The 22,293-nt window shown below is 37.8% G+C and overlaps 1 protein-coding gene across 10 annotated transcripts in view; it reads left to right on the top strand.

Annotated features, from left to right (window-relative positions):
* SGCE (sarcoglycan epsilon) overlaps positions 1-22,293 on the top strand; it is a 69,602-nt gene that overhangs the window by 394 nt on the left and 46,915 nt on the right. For 5 of the 10 annotated variants that reach the window (XM_059074018.2, XM_067042511.1, XM_067042510.1 and 2 more), the window contains exon 2: positions 15,948-16,052. The exons of the other annotated variants lie outside the window; for them this stretch is intronic. In XM_059074018.2, coding sequence (XP_058930001.1) covers positions 15,948-16,052 — 105 coding nt within the window. The remainder of the gene's footprint in view (positions 1-15,947; positions 16,053-22,293) is intronic. 10 annotated transcript variants of the gene reach the window in all.

The following is a 22,293-nucleotide window of genomic DNA, read 5'->3' as shown; positions in this document are numbered from 1 at the left end:
GTGCGTCCCCTACCAGGCTTGACCCCTGGCCTTTTTTCCTCCGCGCCCCCCGCGGGCCCCTCCCTGCCCAGAGGCGCCGAAATTCCATCTCCAATTTCCATTCCCATTGCTCCCCACCCACCCCCAGCAGTCCTGGTGGTGAACCTCTCCCGAGCCCTGCCTCAAAGAGCTGGGGGTCGTTGACCATTTGGGGGGAGGGTTGTGGCTTACCCCGCAAATGGGGCTCTGAGGCCCAGAGGTGCGCCGTAGGAAATGGGTGTCAAGCTGCGCCCCTCTCTACACAAACGCATCTTTTTTTTCCTTTTCTTGAATCCGATCTGGAGAGAACACAAAAATGTGCATTTGAAACGCCTAATTCTCCCCTCTTTCTAAGCGAATTTCTCGGCGACGGAAATCTCGTGTTTCTTAGGTTTTGCGGAGCAGGTAAAAGGAATCATGAAACGCTAGGAGCCAAACAGGATTGTTGAGGTCAGGGTTAACCTCGGCTGGGGGCCAGAGATGCTGCAAACAGAACGGTTTGCCCCACCAAGTGCACTATTTAGAGAAAGCAAAAACAATTAGAAACAGCTGTGGATGCCTCCAGTGTAGTTGGCGGGCTTTGGAGGCTCCCAGCTACGGCCTTGTGGTGGTGATTACGAGGTTTACGCAGAGACCTAGATCTCTCTGCAACATTACATTTTTCTAAATCTTGTAGGGTGAATGAATACATTTAGTCACGGTTACCGCATATTTAATCTGTTGAAGCGTGTTGCCGAGATTCGGCTGCAAATATTTGTGTATATTTATACGTATAAACATATATATTTTACGTTAGAGAAAATTGCAGTGAGTTACAAGACTTTAAAATACTGATGAGGAAGGAGGCTGGAAAAAAAGCCCTAACGTGGGTTTCCATTTAAGTGCCTCAGAGTGTTAGACACTGATAAAAGGGACAATCTGTTGATAATCTTAGTAAAAGAAGTTTAAAATGAAAAACCAATCGCCTACAACTGAGTGAGGTTCCTGAAACACAGATGAGACACATTTGTATATAAAGGCTAAACCTGAGCATATTTCAGTAACGTTGCTACAGATTATTTTATACATAGAGGATAGATAAGAATTTGACCCATTGTAGGAGGATAGATAAGAATTTGACCCATTGTAGATGATACGATGGCAGAGATCTCAGTTAAAGCGAGGCTTTCTAGGAGTAAACAAAACTGTAGCACATTTATTGAGATTCTACTTTTTAATCAGAAATAAAATGTTGACTATCAGATATGTGAATGAATGAAGTGCAGATTTCCAACACTGAAAGATATTTTTCTAGGAAGTTCGGTGAACATAATTATACTGTTTAGAAGTGCCTAGTGCCTTTTAATGTTTAGGATGTTCACTCTTTTCTGCAATGTAGAATAATTTCAGGATTTCTTATGTATGCTAGAATACTATTCTGGTGACCACCGGACTGTCAAATTCTTAGCATATTTAATCCAGGAAAGTTACTTCATCTACTTGTTTGTTGACTAATAGACATACTTTTTTCTAAAAAATGAAATTAATAAATAGTATAGGTGATAGAGAAAATTCAGGTTTAAAAATCTATCCCAAGACTTTTAAAGTTTGAACAAGTTTGAACCTATTTGAATTTTTCTTTCAAATGTTAGCCAGGATTTGTTTTTGGAGGGTGTGTGAAAAAAAACAGCTTTAGTATTATCCTTATCATAATAAAAGTAATTCTTATTCATTGTACAAAATTTAGGGAAGAAAAACTCCAGAAAACTGGAAAAAAAAATCAAGAAGAAAATCAAGATCACCTGTAATCTCTTCATCCTGCGATAACCCCAGTAAACATTATGGGCTCTACTTTATCTATGCATATATATGTGCCTAAATAATATAAATTTTTCACAGAGTTGCACATGTATAATTTCTAAAAATTGAAAATGGGATCAAATTAATGTCCTCCATTTTTTCTCTTCAAGGAGCCTTAACTATCTAAATAACATTAAATTTGCAGAGTTTTTTTAAAAGGAAATAGTATTAATTACTTTTTCTAATTAAAATTTTAAATGAACAACATTAGTACGGAAATATTTAAAACCAAAGAATAGAGAGTTTCCTCTGATCTCACTATTCTAACATACACATAGTAATCATTTGGTATATTTCCTTGTGTTTTTTATTCTGCTACATATGAAATAATTTTTGTCCAGAAATAGATTTTTCTAAGGAAAACAACATCACTAGATAAGTAGTTTTGATAAAACTTTTTAATCTAAAGCAACAAAACAATGTTAAACATAAAAACAAAAATACAATGTTAATAGATAAATACTTGAGATAACATGTTACCTAAAACAACAAAACTGCATTTAAAACCACCCCCCAACTTAATAGACAGGAATTTAAAACACTTTCTTGACATTTGATATCATAAGTGAATTTTGGATTTTCTCAGATATTTGTTTCCATTGTTGTTTGTTTCTTACCCGTTTTGCACAAGATTACACGCAAAGCAAAAAGAGGTGCCAATGTGCATTATATACTTTATCAAATAATAACTGGGCATTGTATCTGAACATTTTAATCCATTTTTATGAGAATTTCCTGTGGATCTGTGAAGCTGTTGACTTACCACCTGTATTTTAACTTCTAGTGTAGTGGGAAAATTGTATCTCAAAACAAAGTGGGATTTTCACTTGTCAAATAATAGCTAGAGTTTCTAATTGGACATTTATTTATTTAAGACAATTGGCCATTTATCTGTGAAGCTGTTGATTTGCCTTATAGGTTTAGCTTAATTTCTTGGATGGTGGGAAAATTGTATTCCAAAACAAAAAAGTTGAATTTTCACTTGTCAAATAATAACTGGACTTTCTAGTCAGACATTTTATCTATTTTAGATGACAATTTGCTGTGGCTCTATGAATCTGCTGATTTACCACATGCATTTGGTTTACCTTTTAGTATATTAGGAAAAATTTATTTCTAAGCAAAGTAGAATTTTCAGCTGTCAAATATTAACTGGACTTAGTACTTGATCATTTTATCCATTTATTATAAGAGTTTGCCATAAAACCAAAAACTGTTGATTTACCTCATATATTTAGTTTAAATTCTAGTATGATAGACAAATTGTTTTTCTAAGCAAAGCGGAATTTTCACTTGTCTCTCAGACATTGAAAATTAGCAAGGGACAGTGAGAAAACCGATGAGAGAGAAAAGTAACATGTATCCAGTTTCTAGCACTGGTTTTCACTGATAAAAACCATGCTCCAAACAAAGTGTTGAAGCATTGAAGAAACCCTGATATGTTAAAAAATTCTCAGTCAGATATTCAGATTGGTTGAGGTTGTAATAAGTGCAGTATTTATGGATCACATTTTCTCCAAAATAACCAGCTACTTTGTTTCTTTTTCTTTTTTACCAACTGTCCACGCTTACTCTATCTGATCCCTTTTCTTAAAACTTACCGTTAAGTCAGTTCTAAACACCCAAGTGTAAATTCTGTTGTTGGTCTTATTTCCTACTCTTAGTGTAAAAAAGAACTCTAAGTGAATAGACGACATGGGTTTGTACGTCCGTTAGAGATTCTTGGTCTGGAGCTCTGTTTAAGTCCAGAGCTTCACAGAAATATTAACATTGTGATTTTTTTCTTTCTATCCTTTCCAATCTCTCCATCAGAGACAGAGAGACAGTCATGATAGAAAGACAGATAGACATGGGTAGGCAGATAGACGGACAAACATCAACAGATAGACACTTGGGCACACAAACATGCATGACATCCAGGCTTTTTCTAAACTTTAGGATCTAGTTCTCCAGTTTGCTATCTCCCTGATTTCTAAAAATATTAAGCGAAAAGCATCAGTGCATAATTCAGAAAAGGAAGCTGGTGTTTCTAAAGATCAACAAGTATTTTTCAGGTTGGTAGAATCAGATAGAGTCTCAATGCTCTTAAAGTTGTTCCACATGAACTGCTTCCAGACTGCTTCCAAGCAGAATCCTGTCTAAGCAAAATTCAGTTTTTTAAATCAGTGTAACTATAGTAAAGACAGTATTGAAAAAAACAATCTCCACCTTCTGACACTAGAAGAAACATTTCCATTGATGTTTCTTCCCTTCTAGTCTTTGTTCCATGTGCATATATATTTTTACATGACTATAATTTTAACATGTGTAGATTTTTTACACTTTGCTTTGAAAGATAAGTGAATCTTGCTTTCAGCTCAGCATTTGTCAAGGCTTTAGGATGCTCTTGTGTGTGAGATGCTGTGTTAGACTAGCAGGATTGCTTTGTGAGCATGAGGCAGGCTGAACCAGTACCCACCAGGTGTGGGTTTTACTGGGTTTGGGTCTGGGAGCGGTCCCTAGTGAAGGATCACAAGCCTTTGCCCTGGGTCTTCTCTTTTTCAACATTTTTGTGGATAACTGTGATGAAGGTCAAAGACGCTTGCTTTAAAATCCATGGTTGACTTGAAAAAAGGTTAACTGTTACAAATAGACAACAGAATTTAGAGTTAACAAGGTTTAAGTAGGCTGTAGTGCTATTCAAAAAATATATTTTATAGCAGTAAATGCATCCTAATTCATTGGTGTGTAAGGGAGGAGATGACTACATGCTGGCAGTTTTTGAGGAAAAGGACAGTTAGTATGAACTGGTACAAAAATATCAAATTTAGATTCCGATAATAGTGTAGTGTCATATGTCACAAAAATTAACAGTACCCTGCTCGAATTAACCACATCTGTAGTATTGTGTCCATTTCTGGCTGTCAGGTTTAAAGAGAGACATTGACAAAGTAGACAACTTCCAGAACAGTCCATGGGGATGGTAAGGGATCTGGCAATCCTGTCATAGGAGGTATCCTCCAAGGGTCTGGAAATGTTTAGCTTGAAGACTAAAAGTAGACGTAAACTCTCTTCTGTCTGCTTCAGAGAGCAGATCTAGCTGCAGTGGGTGAAAGGTAGAGATGGATTTCAACTTGAGACCTTTCTAACAGTGCAGCTCAGGAAGGGAATCAACTTAACACCTTTACTTGGTCTCTTATTTTAAAGTATCAGAAATATTTACCTTTCTTGTAATGAATGTTTAATTTGAAGGCCATGATAACATTTTAGTGTAGGATAGCAAAGATACTTGTGATGGAAACATTTTTTATTTTTTCTGATCAACTAAAAAGAATAGTCCTATGTGTTGCAGGTTGATTTCTTACAGCTTGAAAGTAGCTGCAACAGGACATTTTAACACATTCTTTCCTCCCTTCTCATTTCATTTCAAACATGAAAATCCGAGAAGTAAAGTCCCCCCCCCCCCCCGAATTATCCTGGCTTTAACTTGCTTCCTAGAGTTGTTCCTTTCCTGGTGTTTCTCGCTTGCCGAGAATGGGCTTCTCAGGCAGAGTGGCTGCAGATGTCTGGGGGGGGCGCCCTGGGTTAAGGGGTAGTGGACCGCTGCTGGGCAGCTGAGACCTCAGCTGCTGGAGCCTCTTACTCAGGGGAAATGTGGAGCCATTCTCCCTTCTGCAGTCCCCCCCCCCCCCCCGCTTTATATGTCCTTGCAATACTTAATAGTTACAATTTTTAGCTTTTCAATAGAAAATAAAACCTTTCAATCAAAAGTAGCTGCTGCCCCTGTGCTCTTTTAACTTCTCTTCCTTTCAAGTTAGCCTCGTTTCTGACTGCCAGTCTTAGTGTTTCAAACACATCTCGGGGCAGATTTTTCTTTCTTCTCCATCCATCTGCCTATTGATTGTTTATTTTGCTTATCATCTCTAACTTTGAAAATGTGATTGCTCAAAATTAATTTGTAGAGTATGCACACAGGACCCCACTTCTAAGAAGTGATAACCTGTAACACATCTGACTCCATAGCAACGATTCTTGTGCCCCTGACCCTTGAAAACTAAGACTCTGATGAGAAATGTGAAGAAAGAAGAGAACATTCTTCAGTCATCTTTTTAAACCAACTTTTTCCTGCCTCTTTTACTCCTGCCTCTCCTCCCCACACCCAGAACTTTCTCTTCCACTCAAATTGTTAGGTCAGATATATGGTCAAGCTAACCCTGACTATGTGAAGTGTATTTTTAATGTTGAACAAGTTTCTCCTCTTCTTATTTTCTCTCTCTTTTATAAAAGTGTTGTGCACATTTGTGGGATAGTAGTAATATACCAGTCAACTTGTGATGGCTGGGTTCCCAGTTGCTGAAGATGCCACAGGCGTTCCTGAACTAAGCTCATATTTCCGAGAGAGAAATGCTCAACGATGAGCATCGGGTTTGTCAGCGCTCACGCACCTGATCTGCAGGCGGCTACTTGCAATTCCTTGAATGCAATCCTTGCTCCTGCTCCTAGGTTTGGGAAGCAAATGATCTCCAACGTTTAAAATTTAAAACTTCAGGAAGTTATCTTAGGAGATAAATAGGTAGCCTCGAAACATGAATTGCTGTGCTTATTAATGTTATATTCTTGCAAAAATCAACATTTCAGTAAACCTGAAGTACTGTTTTCTTCTTGGGTCACTTTGGTAAAATTCTTATTTTTTGTGTCTTCATCTAAGAATTTCTATGCACTATTTATGCAATCGCGGTTTAAATGTGTCTTATCACTTAAAAAGCTCTTGTCTTTAGCACGTCTCATTTTCTACTTAATTGCCTTGGACTAATCAGATTTTTTAGACTAGCTCTTTGGCATTCTGTACCACGGGAATCGCCACGGCATCTGTTGTGACACGGAAGGTAGACTTTTTCTCTTCTGACAAATGAAGCTGCTCATTTCAAAAATGTTTAGGAGTTAGGCAGCTCCAGTGTAAATTCTTTCCCATTCTTTAGCTTTTCACTCATTCATTTGGTCACCACTTTGATTATTATGGAGATTTGGGGTTCACTGTGAATTTGAAAGAAGAGATCACAGTTAATTTTCCTATAGCAGTTTAAGTGAAATATTTTAGTTCCTGATTTCTTCAGCAATAGACATAGAAGTAAAGTTGATTTTTTTACCTTGGAATGCAGAAGAAGAAAAAATTAGCCCCATGGTTTTTCTTTTTTTTCCGTAGCAAATTAGTGTTTCTCACTGTGCGGTAAAATGTCAGTGGCTCTTCTGTCCTATGAAAGAGTTAATCAGTGTAGCACCTTTAACATCTTTCATTTTTCTGTAGTTATAGAATTGATTCTAATCAAAGGCCAGTACTGCAGAAGTAGAAACAGAACAGATTGCTACATGTGCTTATCAAAATTGAAATGTATGTTATTTTTTTGTCTAGCTGTTTAAATTCTAGTTTAGTTTACAAATATACTCCATTAAGTGATGAAAAATAAAAATATAAGGACGTTTATTGTAGGATTGATAGTAATAATGAAAAACTAGAAAAAAATTGGGTCATCTTACTAACTAATACTTTTTTAATTCATTTATTTTTTGAGTATTGACTGGTTTTGAGACTGTGTTAGATGCTGGAGAATATACTTTCCCAGCCGTTAGGGAAGTTTTACGTTAGCGGGGTTGGCAAAGATTAATCAATTAATCACACATATAAATGTGACCTCAGAACTATGATAAGTGCTACAAACACTAGTAGAATTTCTAAGCAAGGGATTTGGCCAGGCGGGGATTAAGGAAGGCTTCTCTGAGTAGGTACTCAGATCTGAAGGATGAGTAAACGTTAAGTGAGGTGAAGAGGAAAGGTATATTTGAGGTCAAAGGAAGAGCTCAGTAGAGGCCCTGGGGCAGGTTGCCCTGGCAAATAGAAGGTGTTGGAAAAAGTCCAGTGATGTTGGAGCGGGGAGGGAAGGGGAACTACAATATGAAAGGAGGCTAGATAGGGGGTCAGGGAGCAAATTTTGCCGGGTCTGTTAGACTACCTTAAAGAGTGTAATCTTCATCCTAAAACCAACGGGAAGTCTTTGGAGGGGTTTAAGCAGGACTTGATCAAATTTGCATTTCAAAAAGAGCACTTTGGCAGCATTGTGATGAAAGGATTGCAGGGGTCAGAATAGAAGCGGTATTTCCAAGGCTACTTTAGTAACCGAGAATAGAGATGATGACCTCCCAGGTTAGGGTGGTGATGGGGAAATGAAGATAGGAGGCACATCTTGAGGGGTAAACAGCAATCGGAGTGGGTTGTGGATTGAATTTGGGGTGGAGAGTGATAGGAGATATCAAGGATGATTTCTAGATTTCTGTTGTATTCATGAGAATGAATGCTGATACCATTCTCCTGATGAAGAAATGCTGGAAGAGGCCCAAACTTTAAGGGAAAGATCAGGAGTCCTAGTTTGGACAGGCTGAATTTGAGGTGATGATAAATAAATTACGATTGAGCCACATAGCATAAAGCTTTGCAGTCTTAAAATGTGATATCATGTAAACACGTTCAAGATATATGCTAAGGGAAAAAGTGTGATCACATTATGTGAAGAAAAGCATGGTGTATGTGTGTGTTTATATGTGTATGTGTATAAACATACGTTTGCATATGCATAGAATATGGAAAGATGCAGGGACTATTAAGAGTGGGTACCCTCGGCAGTGGCATTAGGAGGATAGCATTGGAGGGAACTTTTATATTTTATACCCTCCTGGTTATACTATTTGAATGTATTACAATGAAAATGTGTGGTTTCTATAATAAAGAAAAATAATGACTGTTTCAAGTAAACACCCATTCGTATATTATTGTTATATTTTTTATTTTGAGCAGAATTTTTTCCTACAGTTTTGCTTCCCTAACCCAGTAGCTCTTAACCGCTTTGCCTTTTAATCCTTTCCCACTAGATCGCACTATTCGGCTAGATTTCACCGTCTGCGTAGTATTTTGTATTCCACCTTTAGCTAATTTTATTAATTTCAAAACAGTCCAACATTTTGCAGATGAGGACATTAAATTGTAATGGTGCATATAACTACTGCATCTATTATGTGTCCCATTTCCAAGGGTCCCACTGGTGCTCTTTATGCATCTAGTGTTTCTCAGATAGAATATAGACAGTACCATTTCCGGGCAGTGAAAACCCAGTACGTGCCTTGGTTGGGCTATTTGAGCACAGGTTTCAAACTCCAAAGAGAAGTGGATAACCCTCCCTTCTCCATGAGCTATTCTATCAAACCAACACTTCTTCTTTTATCAGACATTTAATTTTTCATCCAGTTTTGATATATGTAATGCAATCTTGTGTCCATGCAGTTTATGCTTTTGTTGCGTTGTTTCCTCAGAATAAATACCTAAGAGTTTGTGAGAGTCAGAGAGTACAGATAGCAATATAACTTGCTTCTTTTTATTTTATTTATTTATTTTTTAAACATCTTTATTGGAGTATACCTGCTTTTCAATGGTGTGTTAGTTTCTGCTTTACAACAAAGTGAATCAGTTACACATATACATTTGTCCCCATATCTCTTCCCTCTTGCGCCTCCCTCCCTCCCACCCTCCCTATCCCACCCCTCTAGGTGGTCACAGAGCACCCAGCTGATCTCCCTGTGCTATGCGGCTGCTTCCCACTAGCTATCTGTTTTACATTTGGTAGTGTATATATGTCCATGCCACTCTCTCACTTTGTCCCAGCTTACCCTTCCCCCTCCCCGTGTCCTCAATTATAACTTGCTTCTTATCACACCTGGCTTTTGCAGCTCTCAACCAGTCTGCCTTGGCTGCTACTGGGAATGAAGACTTGCTAAGATGCCGTCTTCTTAGCCCTGTGAAATTTGGGGTGGTTGGAGCCCCTGGGCTTCTCCTTCCGCTGGTGAGCAGCCTCTAGCGTTTACTCCACTCTACCATACAAATATCATTTTTTCATGTGTCTCATGACTGTGAAGAAAAAAAAAAGAGTGCTATATTCTATAATGCCAACTGTAGTGACAATAGTTTTTTCATTTGAACATCTGTTTAAAAAAACACATTTAAAGAAATCTAAAATTTCTTTCATATTAAGTGAAGAGTAAATATAATAATAGCTTATATTGTTTTGAGAACATCATTGTGTGCTAAGCACTCTTCTAAGGGTTTTAAGTGTATTATCTCATTTAATATTCACAATGCCTCTATGAAGTGGGCACTGTTCTGGCCCTACCAGATGAGTAAACTGAGGTACAGAGACATTGAATAACTCGCCCAGTGGACAAAAACTGAGATTTTGAACCCAAGGCACTCTGTCTCCAGAGATGCTGATTTAAACACTACCTTTCTGTTCTCCCAATTTTTATTTCACTCTAAAGTCTAAAATCTTACCTAGCTTGTGCTAAAATTATAAAATTCTAATAACTTTAAATTATATTAATTACTTATGTTCTGCCCTGCCAGGCTGTTCTAACAAAGTTTAGAGGCTTCTCATTCTGGCATTTTCCATTTGAAGTCTCACTATTACACTTCTCTTAGGAATATTTTTTTCTGACTCCCTTTGAGGTTGGGGTGGACAGTTCTCCTCAGCAAAGCCATTTTTTTCTCGACAGTTTCCAACTAACCTTTTAGCTTTCCTCTTTTAATGAATCATGTGTGTGTGTGTACATACATACATAACACATAGGATTAATTCTCATGGGTATTGCCTCCTTGCTAGCTGTTTCTAATCCAGCAGTCAGGGAAAACTTATTTTTTTCTTTCTAGAAAAGTAAGTTGAAGAGGACCTACTAGTAATAATAATAATATCTCAAATTACTTAAGAAATATACAGTTCACAAAGTGCTTTCCCATTTAACCATTTGGGGATCATATTGATGAGTAGGTAACAGGGACTTTGAAGTCAATCAAGAAATGGGTTCAAAATCCAACTCTGCTACTTACTAAACATAATGACCTGGGATAAGCTACATAATTTCCAAAGACTTCTTATCCTCATTGTAAAATGGAAGTAATACTACCTGTTTCACATAGTGATGATGTAAGGATTAGAATAGTTATGTATAAAACCTTTAGTGCCTTGTACTTAGCACTCAAAACTTGGTAGCTAATGATAATGTCAGCTAACATTTTTTAGAGAGAAAAATATAAAAACAAGATTTCAGTATAAGAGACCATTGTAAAAGTATTAAGGATAGTTGCATAGAAAAGGGAAGAGAAAAGGTAGAGGGCAAGGGAGAGACATAATGACACGGGGAATGATGAGGGAAGGGAAGAGATGTAGGTGACATGAGCTGTCTGTATCCTATTTATGAAAACAAAGTCTGTGTCCCCTTTGAGTGAAATAGGAAAAGAGACAGATGAAAGAGTGGACAGAGAAAGACTTGACAGTTTGGTTCTAAGGTGAGTGTGTTAATCAGATTATATTTCATCTGGCATATTCTGCTATTTACTTGGACAGTGATGTCAGACTAAATTTTTATTTATTATTTCTATCCCTTGACATTTTGATTAGCTCATCAGCAATCAGTCACTATTCACATCTCTTCAATTGCTTTTATTAAATAGCAAACCCTTCCTCACTAAGTCAGCAAATTATTCAGGTTTGGTAAAGAGTCTTGTCTCTTCAGAGAGTGTTTGCCCCAGGCCAGATGAGATGCAGTCATGCTGCTACAAGACTCCGGATGAATCATGGAACCTTAAGACAAACTTTTAAGTATTGAATGGTTTCTAAGGAATTTAAGGGCATGCCAGTCACCATTGGATTAATTCAGGCTTTGATGAGTTTTGAGAGGGAGCATTGAGGAATTGGTTAAATTGTATACCATGCTATGCTAGCTAATTGTGTGAATGTCTTCTTAGTCTGGGCTCTGTAAACACAAGATTCATATTATTCTTTGCTTTTGTGTTTATGAATTAGAGCAAAACTCATATCCAGGTACAACTGTAGCATAGATTATCATGAACCCAATGAGCACAGTGGAGTTCTTTCAGGATTTCTGAGGATGGTCCATTATCTTTGGAAGGAGTCCAAGGCTGGCTTTTTTTTTTTTTAACACACTAGATTTAATCTTGAAAAGTAATGTATGGAATAAATAGTTTCAAAAATTGAGTCATGTTTTCCCATTCTAAGGAAATTTGTTCTCATAGAAAAAAAATGGTGTGCTCCTTTTCTAATGAAAATCAAACTTATTAAAATACTGCCTTTTTTTCCCCAGTGAGTATTCTGCATTTGTCAATGTACAGATTACAATAATTTTCTTTACAAGAAGTTAGCTAAGTGGACCCATGATCTTGGATACACAGTGAAAAATAGATATTTCAGTGTTACTGATATTTCTCCCTCGAGGTGTGGGACTTGGAATGTTTAAGCAGACACATTATCCGTGGTGTTAGTCTTGCCTTTATTGGCATTGTCTGGTGAGTAGAGCAGTAAAAAGTTGTCTTTTTATTTAGATTTATTGGACTGTGGTCTTCTGTGGTCAAAGTAGGACTTTAGAAGGATCAATATAAACTTAAAAAAAATGAATATGCTCAAAGCAATGCCAGCCTTAAAACAGAGCTATATCTGTGAGATGTGTATAAACTATTTTACCCTGCCTCTATTTTTTAACAACTGAGGCACCAATCAAATTTGTCTTTTGAATTTTGAAATTCTTGTCTGTAAAAGCCAAGTAGGCTGCACTTACACAGGACCTGGAAAGCATAAGCAATGATACATTGGTTCACCCAGCAAGGATGTGCAGTGACATTAAATCTTATGGGTTAGTGAGGTTCTAAAAGCCAGAGTATAAGGCAAAAAATTCCGTAGACTTAAGTTACCCTAGTAAATCCTGTAAATTACCTATGAAGTGCATTATGTGTAGTTTTGTGTGTATAACTGAACAATAATTCTTATGCACAGCGTGGTCTGAGAACGACTGGGCTGGAATAAAGGAAGGAACAAAAGGGGTGCTGTCTGGACACCCAAACCCTTCTTTCTTTATGGTAACTCCCCAATCCATGGAAAAGTGGAGAATTCTGAAGCGTGCCTGCTTTCCTGCAGGGTTTACTCCATTCTGCTGTTCGATCAAGCCTCTATAACCTTCAGACATGTTAACAGATTCTCTTGGTTTTGTGTGGACTGAACTAGACAATCTACATGAAAGCACCTTGCTCAGGACCAGGTGATGTGATGGATTTAAATGTAAATGTTGCTTGTCAGGTCCACATGTATACATTGTTTTTTGAAAAGTTGTAGAGAAGAATTTGGCCACTTGCTTCCTGTCTTTCTAGGTTGAGATTTCCCACTGTCCAGCAGTGACTTTCATGTTCTTGCAAATTGGCTGCATCTGTGGGCCAGTTGGGGATAAGAGAGAGTAAAGTTTTCAGTTATAAGTTTAGCCCTACATTTGTCACATTTGATGTGACTTGGTTGAATATCCTATATACCCGTGGGTTCTGTAGGTCTTCTGTTGGTCTTCTAGAGTTCGTATTTTAGTGTGAGAATCATCTGATGAAACTGTGTAACCCACCTACCTAGATTCTCCATGGTGGAGTCATGAATATGTGTTTTAAATTTTTTTATTTTGTAGTTTTTGGGGTGTGTGAGAATATGTATTTTTAGAGAGCTTCCCAGGTGATTCTTATGTAACTAGCATGTTGCCTTTGGAACCCAGCAATTAGGAAAACCTTTGGTGGTGGGATATTTTGCCACAAGAGGCCATGAACATTTCTGATCCTATTTTAGCTTAAATTATTTAGGAAATGACTACTGTACTCTTCATCTAGATTTAAAAGGACATAACTTCAGTTCTTAGGTGAATCAACCATTTATTAGGTGAGTCAACCATTTATTAGGTGAATCAGCCATAAGATTGGTCATTTAGTAGATATAAAATTAGTATACTTAGGTTTACATAATTTAAAAATTCAATTCCAACCAAGTCATTTATTCACTTGGGGTGCTAAGGCCTTTGATTTCCACTCCCAGGTATCACTGAAATGATCACCTGAGGTTTTGTTTGATTGTTTATTTTTAATAACTTGGGTTTTGAATTGTATTCTTTTTTTCATTTTGGAAGGGGACTTGGTATTTCTCATAATTTAGTTTAAGTTCAGAATTTTACTCAAAATTCAGTTTGAGAAGGAAATAACCATTTCACCTCTGATTTACTAGGGTGAGGAGCCCTTTCAACGTTACGTGTCCTGTACCCCCAACAAATGTTTCTCTCTTCACTTGTCCTCTCTGATTCACGAAGTATTTTCTTTATATGCTTGTATAAAGCATATATGCTTTGTATATGCTGTACAATATACAAGTATATGTGTATTGTATGTTTCTGCTTGGTCCCACCCACCCGTTCTAGTTTTTCTGGGACTGTGTCTCATCATTTATGTTCCTTTTCATTACACCTTTCTCTCTCCTTATGTCTTTTCCTCAGCTTATAAACAAAATTTGTTTCCCTACACTAAAATAAACAATCTTTTTCTCTACCTTGCTGCTCCACAGTCTGCCATATCATTGTATCTCTTTGCTTCCCTATTCTGGTCAGTGTTCTTAAAAGATTAACTCTGTTTGTTGCATCTACGTCTTGGCCTTTTGCTGTCTGGCTTCTACTCTTACCACTTTATTGGAACTCCACTTTCAAGGAGTCACCAACAACTTCTCCCCTTTCACATCTAGCAGTCTTTTCTAAGCTCTCATCCTCTTTGACCTTTTTGCAGTAAGTGAGGATGGTTGATCACACTCTGCTTTTTGACAACTCTTCCGTTGACATATGTATATGACACTTCAGGCTCAGTTGTCCAACCTCTCTGACCGCCTTGTCTCTTATTTCTTTGCTGAATTATCCTCTGTTTTTGCTATGTAAATATATTTATTAACATGTTCTTCTGCCTTTGCTGTTCCTCCCACTTTCCGTGCATTCCTTCTTGCTATATATTTCAACTCCAGAAGCTAGGACAAAACTACGGGGTACACCCTGGGGGATTTGGGAACTGAGCTGAACTCAACGGGAACATATCTGGGATGGCTAGAGGAAGGGAGAATGAGATGGTGACCCAATGTTGTAGTTAGGAAGATGGTACCCAAATATCAAGTCTGGAAGATAAGGATGAAAAATGGGAGAGTAAGCAGTAAGATTGGTAGTTTGGATGATTGGAAATAGTATAGGCAAATAGGTCAAGAACATGAATTTGTATCTTCTCCAGATCATTTTGTACCTGACAGTCTAATGCGTGTTACCTGAGAGCATGATCTCTTTAGGGAATTGCACTGGGGCTTTGGCTTCAACAATCATTTCTCTGGTGATGAACTTCAAATCTGTATCCAAAGCTTGCCTGAGATTCTTGTGTGAACCAGAGCTCTATTTCCATCTTCTTCTTAGGTGGTTTCACCTGGATATCCAACTGGTACCCCACATTTAACATATCCCCAAATAAATGTGTCATCTTTCTCCTGAAATGGACTCCTTTTTGGCATTCCTAATATATCACTATTCTGTGTCATCCTGGATCAAAACTTCAAAGCCATTATTGATTCTTTTTTTAGCCCACATCCAGCAATTTGAGAAGTACTGTCAGTATTCTCTCCCATGATGTCTTGTAACTGGCCCCACCTTTACTCTTCCTTTCTACAACCCCTGATTATGGGCTGACTGCTACTCTACACTCCAGAGATATCCCCCTATTTAGTATCCACTGACCCTGATTCTGTTCATTGCTGCCAGTGTAATGTTTCCAAAACTCGACTGTAAATTTAAAAGACGTTTTAAACTTATCACAACATTCCTAGCCAGGCAAAATTGCTTCTCTCTCAGTGCTATTGTAGCAGCTATGCTTTCTACCACTGTGTGTATATGTGTTACTGCTATACATATACACTATATTATATATTACTTATATATTTTGGTACATGAATTATCAATCCCTATAGATTGTAAGCTCCTTGGAGGGCAGGAACTGTGTCTTTACTTTGTATCCCCATATATTCCTTGTATTGACATGCAACAGATATTTATTGAATGGAATTAAACAGCTCGCTGGGTCTGGAAGGAATCTGATACCAGTTAATACGTAGTAGGTGATTTGTGATAGCCATTTTAATTTGACATTAATTTCATTTTTTGTGCATTTGTTTTATTCTGAAAAGCTTTTTTATTAAGCTGTGCTGATGGCATAAATGGAACAGTTAACTGGAAGACCAAACAGGCCAACAATTTTATTAGCAGAAAAATGACTGCTGGGAAGAAAGATGGTGAGTTTAGGTTGTAAATCTAAATCCCTTTTGGGGAGTCAATTAAATGTCCGCTTCCAATAGTCCTTTTGCTTTTTTAGTCGTGTGGATTTTTTTTTTTGATAAGTCAATCTGAAAAAAAATCAAATTTTGTTTTCCTAATCTTCTAAAACTTCTGATCCTCTGTGTTCTTAATCCATTATTCTCCAAGTTTTTGTCCTTTGCTGTAGTTTTCCCTTTTTTTTAACCAAAAATAATTCTTGTTTTTAACCTACTGTTGCCCCTTATCCAGTTACTAGCTTGCCACTTATGAAGATTGTCCCAGTGTGGTTATTATAACAATTTACTTATAACATTGAAAAACATTAAGAAGTACATTGAATGTAAATCGTTTAAAAACAGTATTTACATAACCTTAGAAAAATGGTCATAAAATATTTTGGCTAGTTGTGGATGAGTTTTTGAATGATTTTTGTTGCAAAACTAAATTCATATGTTTGCTATTAACTAATTAGATGGCATTTGTTTTCTTTTGAAAAGATGGCCTGACCCTTGAATGCTTGATTGTCCTTCTAAGTTTTTCTTCCCTATCTTTAATGTGTTCATTAGCAATATGTCAGGCCCTTTGAAATAATGCATTTCATCAGGGAGAAAAAGACTTACTTAATAACCAAAAGATTAGTTGTTTTAAAAATATCAATTATCAATATGAGCGTTCACTTAATATTTCTGGATTACTTGTCTTTATAATCCTTCTTAACCGTACCCTCCCCCCTCCCTCCCCCCCTCAGTTTTGGCTATATGTGGTCATGAACAGAACATTAGCAGAACAGTAGCCTAGTTTCCATAACTTTGGGGTAACCAGACTATCTATTAAAAAAACAACAGTTTTTAAATATTTTGAAAAGAGCAGTAATCTTATGTGATAAATGGCCTTACTGCCATATAAAACTTTCTAGGTATCTTGTAGGAGTGATTCCTGGCTTACCTCATTTTCTTCTTACATTTCTGAGTTGGGGGTCACTGACTTTTTTCCAGCTAGCATCAAATTATTCCTCAGCTAGAATCTTCTACTCCCAGATCTGTTTCACAGTAGGACCAAGGCTCCCAGCATCTCTTCTACTCTGCTGTCTTTGAAACAAACCCACAAACACCTTTGCATTTTTAAAGAATTTTCATCTCTAATATAAAAGAAAAGAGTTTTGTAACAGTAAACTCTCATGAAAAGTTCACAAAAAGTTGTTTTCAAAAGCACTAGACTCACTTGTTCTAGGATCTAAGCGCATCATCCCACAGTCCTTTCCCCACACCCTCCTTAGATATTCTCAAGGGATTTTCTCTGTTTCCTTCAAGGGAATCACCCCCAACTACCTTATCTGGGCTGCTCCTTAATCAGGCTGAGGCCTTCGGCTTCTTCGGCACATCCACTATTCCTGTTTTCTTTTTATTTTCTTTTACTTATTTTTGGTTGCGTTGGGTCTTTGTTGCTGCGCACGGGCTCTCTCTAGTTGCGGCGAGCGGGGGCTACTCTTCATTGCAGTGCGCGGGCTTCTCATTGTGGTGGCTTCTCTTGTTGCTGATCCCGGGCTCTAGGCGCATGGGCTTCAGTAGCTGTGGCACGCGGCCTCAGTAGTTGTGGCTCGTGGGCTCTAGAGCGCAGGCTCAGTAGTTGTGGCGCACGGGCTTAGTTGCTCCGTGGCATGTGGTATCTTCCCAGACCAGGGATCGAACCCATGTCCCCTGCATTGGCAGGCGGATTCTTAACCACGGCACCACCAGGGAAGCCCCTTCCTGTTTTCTAATCTTACCAGTTATGGCCCCAGATGGCCCTCAGTATTGCCATCTGCAATTTACTTCTGTCATCTCCCAGGGATTTGGGACCTGCCCTGATTCCTGCTGCCTCACACGAGATCACTAAAGACCCTTCCTCTGGACTTCACACTATTTTGCACTAAATTGCAGTCTTTCCCTTTTCTTCAGTTTCTTCTTTTTAACGTTGATCCCTAGAATTTCTGTCCTCTTTAAGCGTGTCCCTCCATTCCTATTTGATTTTGCATAAAGGTACTCTCTAACCAGCTGTCAAGTTCAGCTGAGTCAGCTACTATGGTGCTCTTCTTAGTGAAATGTATTCCAAGGCCTTTACCATAGCATTCTCTAGAATCTCCATCTCTTCCTTTTTCAAACTTCCTGCTCCCTCTGGACCTCAAACTGATTTTCTCCTTGGAACCTGAGCCATAACTGTAGTTCTCAAAATCGAAATGATCAATACATCTTGAGGTAACCAGTTCAGATTATCGCATTCTCTTATTTCCTCAGTTTCTCTTGAACTCATTCTTTAGCTTCTCCCTTCCTGGTCTCCTCCTCTAATTTAAATCCTATCATTATAGTTCTGCATTATTAAAATATCTTACACAGAGAGTAATGAGTTTATTTTAGCGGGTTGTAATAATGTGATGGACAGCTACCAAATGTATTACATGTATTACATGTTAGCAAATCAACAAAATACGTAACTACCCTGGGTTCAAGTCCTGGCTCTTCCTCTTACTAGTCCTGTAAGCTTGAACCTGTCATTCAGCCTCTCTGGGTTCAATTTTGTTAACTATAAAATGAAGGACTGAACTTGGTTTTTTGCATGCAAACTCCGATTGATGTTATCTGTCAGGAATCCTGGATTGAGTAGAATGCTGAGGCCATATCCAAGCAGGAAGTAATGCAATGATTTGTCTCTTAGTAGAGAAAGTTATTTGGCACACCCTGACAGGATGACCTCTAAAGCCCCTTTCAAATGCAGTGTTCTATGACACCAAGTTTATTGATTACCAATTAAAAATGGTTTGCAACCACTTTCCAGCTGACATTTAAGAAAAAAATAACAAAACAAAACAAACACATGATCATTCTATGGAAAAATCAGGATATTTAACTCTAGTATAGAAAAATGGTTTTAGTAAGTGGCTTTGGTTGGGGGGAAGGGAATCTCACAAAGTAACCTTTCTGCTTCTTGTAGAAAAAGATCCAAGTAGTGGTTTCTTTTCTACCTCATGTAGAGAAAAGTGGTCCTATCTCTTAGAGGAGTGAAGTTTTAAAAGGCAATTTAATGCCTTCCCCATGATGAGCTCTACAGCCCAGGTGTGGACTATCTGTGACTGAAATAAAACAATAGCTGACCACTGCCCAATGAATGGCCTTCAGTACTTTGTTGTTGAGTAAACTTAAGGGGTGAAGGGCAGACTGCTGAGAAAAGCTTTTGATTCTGAGCCAAGATTTATAAACCTGGATTGATAAAACACAAGGTAAATTTTAAAGAGGAAAAACCAAAACAAAACCAAAACAGGTGTACCTGGCTGCATATTGATGCCTTTCAAACTACTTTTCTACAGACATTATCTGGTTTAGTAATTAAATTTCAATTAGACTGTAGAAATAACACATTGAAAAATAAATTAGGAAGGAAACCATAAATATATCAAGCTCTGAAAACCCTGAAATGAGTTCTCTTGGTGCAGAGATATCAAATGGAATTCATCTCTTATAATCAATTCCCATTAATTGGTAGCAGCTTCTTGGAGTGCTGTGTATACAGGCGCTCTGAGCCTCATAAAGAGCTTTTAGCTATTAAAACTATAAAAGAGAAGGCAAGTCTTATTTTTTCCTGTCCATACTTACAGTTTCTAATTATCAGAGATGATCATATAGTAAAATAAGTTTTCAGCAATTGTATTTTTTGTGTAACTTTCTTTTTAATAATATTCCAATTCTTTAGCAGAGACGTGGTGTCTCTTCTGTAAATAGGATTTTGAGGAATTGGGATACCTAGTTGCTTAGGCAAAAGTTTATTTTGAAAGCTGTACCAGATAAGTGGCTATTCAGTATTATCTTTGTATTTTAAACATATTTAAAAGTCGTCTTCATCGTTCTTATCCGAATTTTTTTTCAAATAATACTTACGGGCTTCCCTGGTGGCGCAGTGGTTGAGAGTCCGCCTGCCGATGCAGGGGACATGGGTTCGTGCCCCGGTCTGGGAAGATCCTACACGCCACGGAGCGGCTGGGCCCGTGAGCCATGGCCGCTGAGCCTGCGCGTCCGGAGCCTGTGCTCCACAACGGGAGAGGCCACAACAGTGAGAGGCCCGCGTAGAACCAAATAATAATAATAATAATAAAAAATAAATAAATAATACTTACTATTAAGGCAATACTATGAACAGTTGGAAAACGTGCAGTGTCTTATTTTACTAATTTGCACTCAGTTAAAGCACCCTTGTCATGTTTCCCAATGAATAGCTATGTCTTAAAACTCTCTGAACACGAGAGGCAAATTAACAAAATTGAAATGCTTTTGGAAATAGGCTTCAGTTTCTTATTAATAAATTACCTATTTTAGTGTGTTATGTTCTTAGGCTGATTTAGCTATTGCTAAGGGTAATAGATCACTTAATCAATAGATCTCTTCGTTTAAATTATGCACTATATTTCCCACACATCAAATATGTAAGAAATTATTTTATACAGCACATTAAATCCCCTCCTTTTGATTTGACAGTTTGTTTACATAACATATGGGTTGAATTAAGACTTTCTGTGGTACACTTACTTATTTCTGAATGCATTTAATACATAGAGTTTATGTTGCCACCTCCTCAAGTAATGGCTGTCTCCCAATTATAGTAAGATCATCTTTTCAGAAGTATACTGTGTCAACTAAGAATCAGGAAATACACCACAGAAGGGTCTCTGGGTAGCCAAAATAGATGCAGCAAACGCAGGCTCCTGTTTTTCACACCCAGCAGAGCCCTGCATGCGTTAAAACAGTACATATTTGTTCTTACTTTAACACGCAGTCCCACCTCACTTGGTAGCCTGGTTTCTAGACCTGCAGCGGATTAATAGCAGCAAATTAGAAGGGATAGAGGAGCTGTTACAGGAAACATATGGATAGCAATGAGAAGTGACGGCTGACAACGTGTCTACAGATGAGAAAACAGAAAATCTATAAAACACACAACCTTAAAAAGCATTAGCAGACAGTGACCTGCTAGTGCTACTGGGATCAGTAAATGGCAAGGCAACCAAACAGTCCATAAGGGCATGATTGTATTATAGAGGGGAGTGCAATAATTGATGCACCAAATGATGATCTTATGCCATAATGAAGAAGGATCGACCGCCGAGTACTTTAGAAAACTCAGCTCTCTAAAATGTTTCCTTCGTTGGGGTTCCTGCTAAACTGAGATTTTACTGTATTCTCTCAAACCACAAAAATTAGAAAATGATGATGTAAGTGGACCTTTAAAAGTGATTAATTTGTTGATAAAGCATCTATGAGAGAGAGAGAGAGATCACCTTGACGTGAATACTGACAATCCTTTATGACTTCAGAGGAGAGACTTTAAGACTTAAATCTAGCTGAGACTTGTAGGATGTCACACTCAGCAGCCAGTTTATTTTTATAGTCATGTCCTTGTTCTTGATGCAGAAAAAGGGCTGGTAGGTGTTCTCCGGACCTTTTTGTAGAGAGTGGACTTTGTATGTGCCTGTGCACGTGCATATGTCATTAAAAAAATCATTGTGATAATTGTGAAGTGTTATGCTCTAGATTTGTTAGCAGTGCACCACCATAACCCTTTCAAAATTTGATGTTTACTAAACACATCCAGGTTTGCTTTTGTTCTTAAGTAATTGTAAATAAGCACACAAATGTTCACCCTCATATTTTCATCTCAGTGTTGCTCCCATAGGGAGAGAATTTCAAATGGACTATTAATAAAGGAAGACAGGATGCTACTTAGCTAGCATGAGGTCCCACTTTATTGCTACGGCCATCACCGTCTGTTCCTTGGTTCTTGGCTCTCTGCTGTCCCATAAGATACATTGTCGAAAATAGTTTGTAGTTTCTATGCCTTATGACTAAAACAGGGAACAGTTGTATAGAAAGATTTTGGTAGCATGTTAACAAGGAATATTGGACCTGCATTTAGGGAGGGGGAAATATAACCCCGGCCACTTGCCCACATATCCTTTTGCTCTTCTCAACTCATATATGTAATTTTTCCTTTAAAACGTTCCGTTATTTATGACTACCTGTCTTCAGTTTTTAATCTTTGCAAATCTAGCTACCCTTGTGGTTTGAAGATGATGTTTTTGACCCGCGTGGGTTGGACTTTTGGTTTAATTGTTTTGCCCATTAATGGTGGTGGATTTGCACGGATTTAGCCACAGACTGGTTTCCAGTTTCATTTGTATCCAGTGGCATGTGTTTG

The sequence above is a fragment of the Kogia breviceps genome, chromosome 9 (assembly GCF_026419965.1).
Source record: "Kogia breviceps isolate mKogBre1 chromosome 9, mKogBre1 haplotype 1, whole genome shotgun sequence".
Taxonomy (NCBI): Eukaryota; Metazoa; Chordata; class Mammalia; order Artiodactyla; family Physeteridae; genus Kogia; species Kogia breviceps.
The sequence above is the reverse complement of the archived record's forward strand: the minus strand, read 5'-3'. Positions and strand labels throughout refer to the sequence as shown.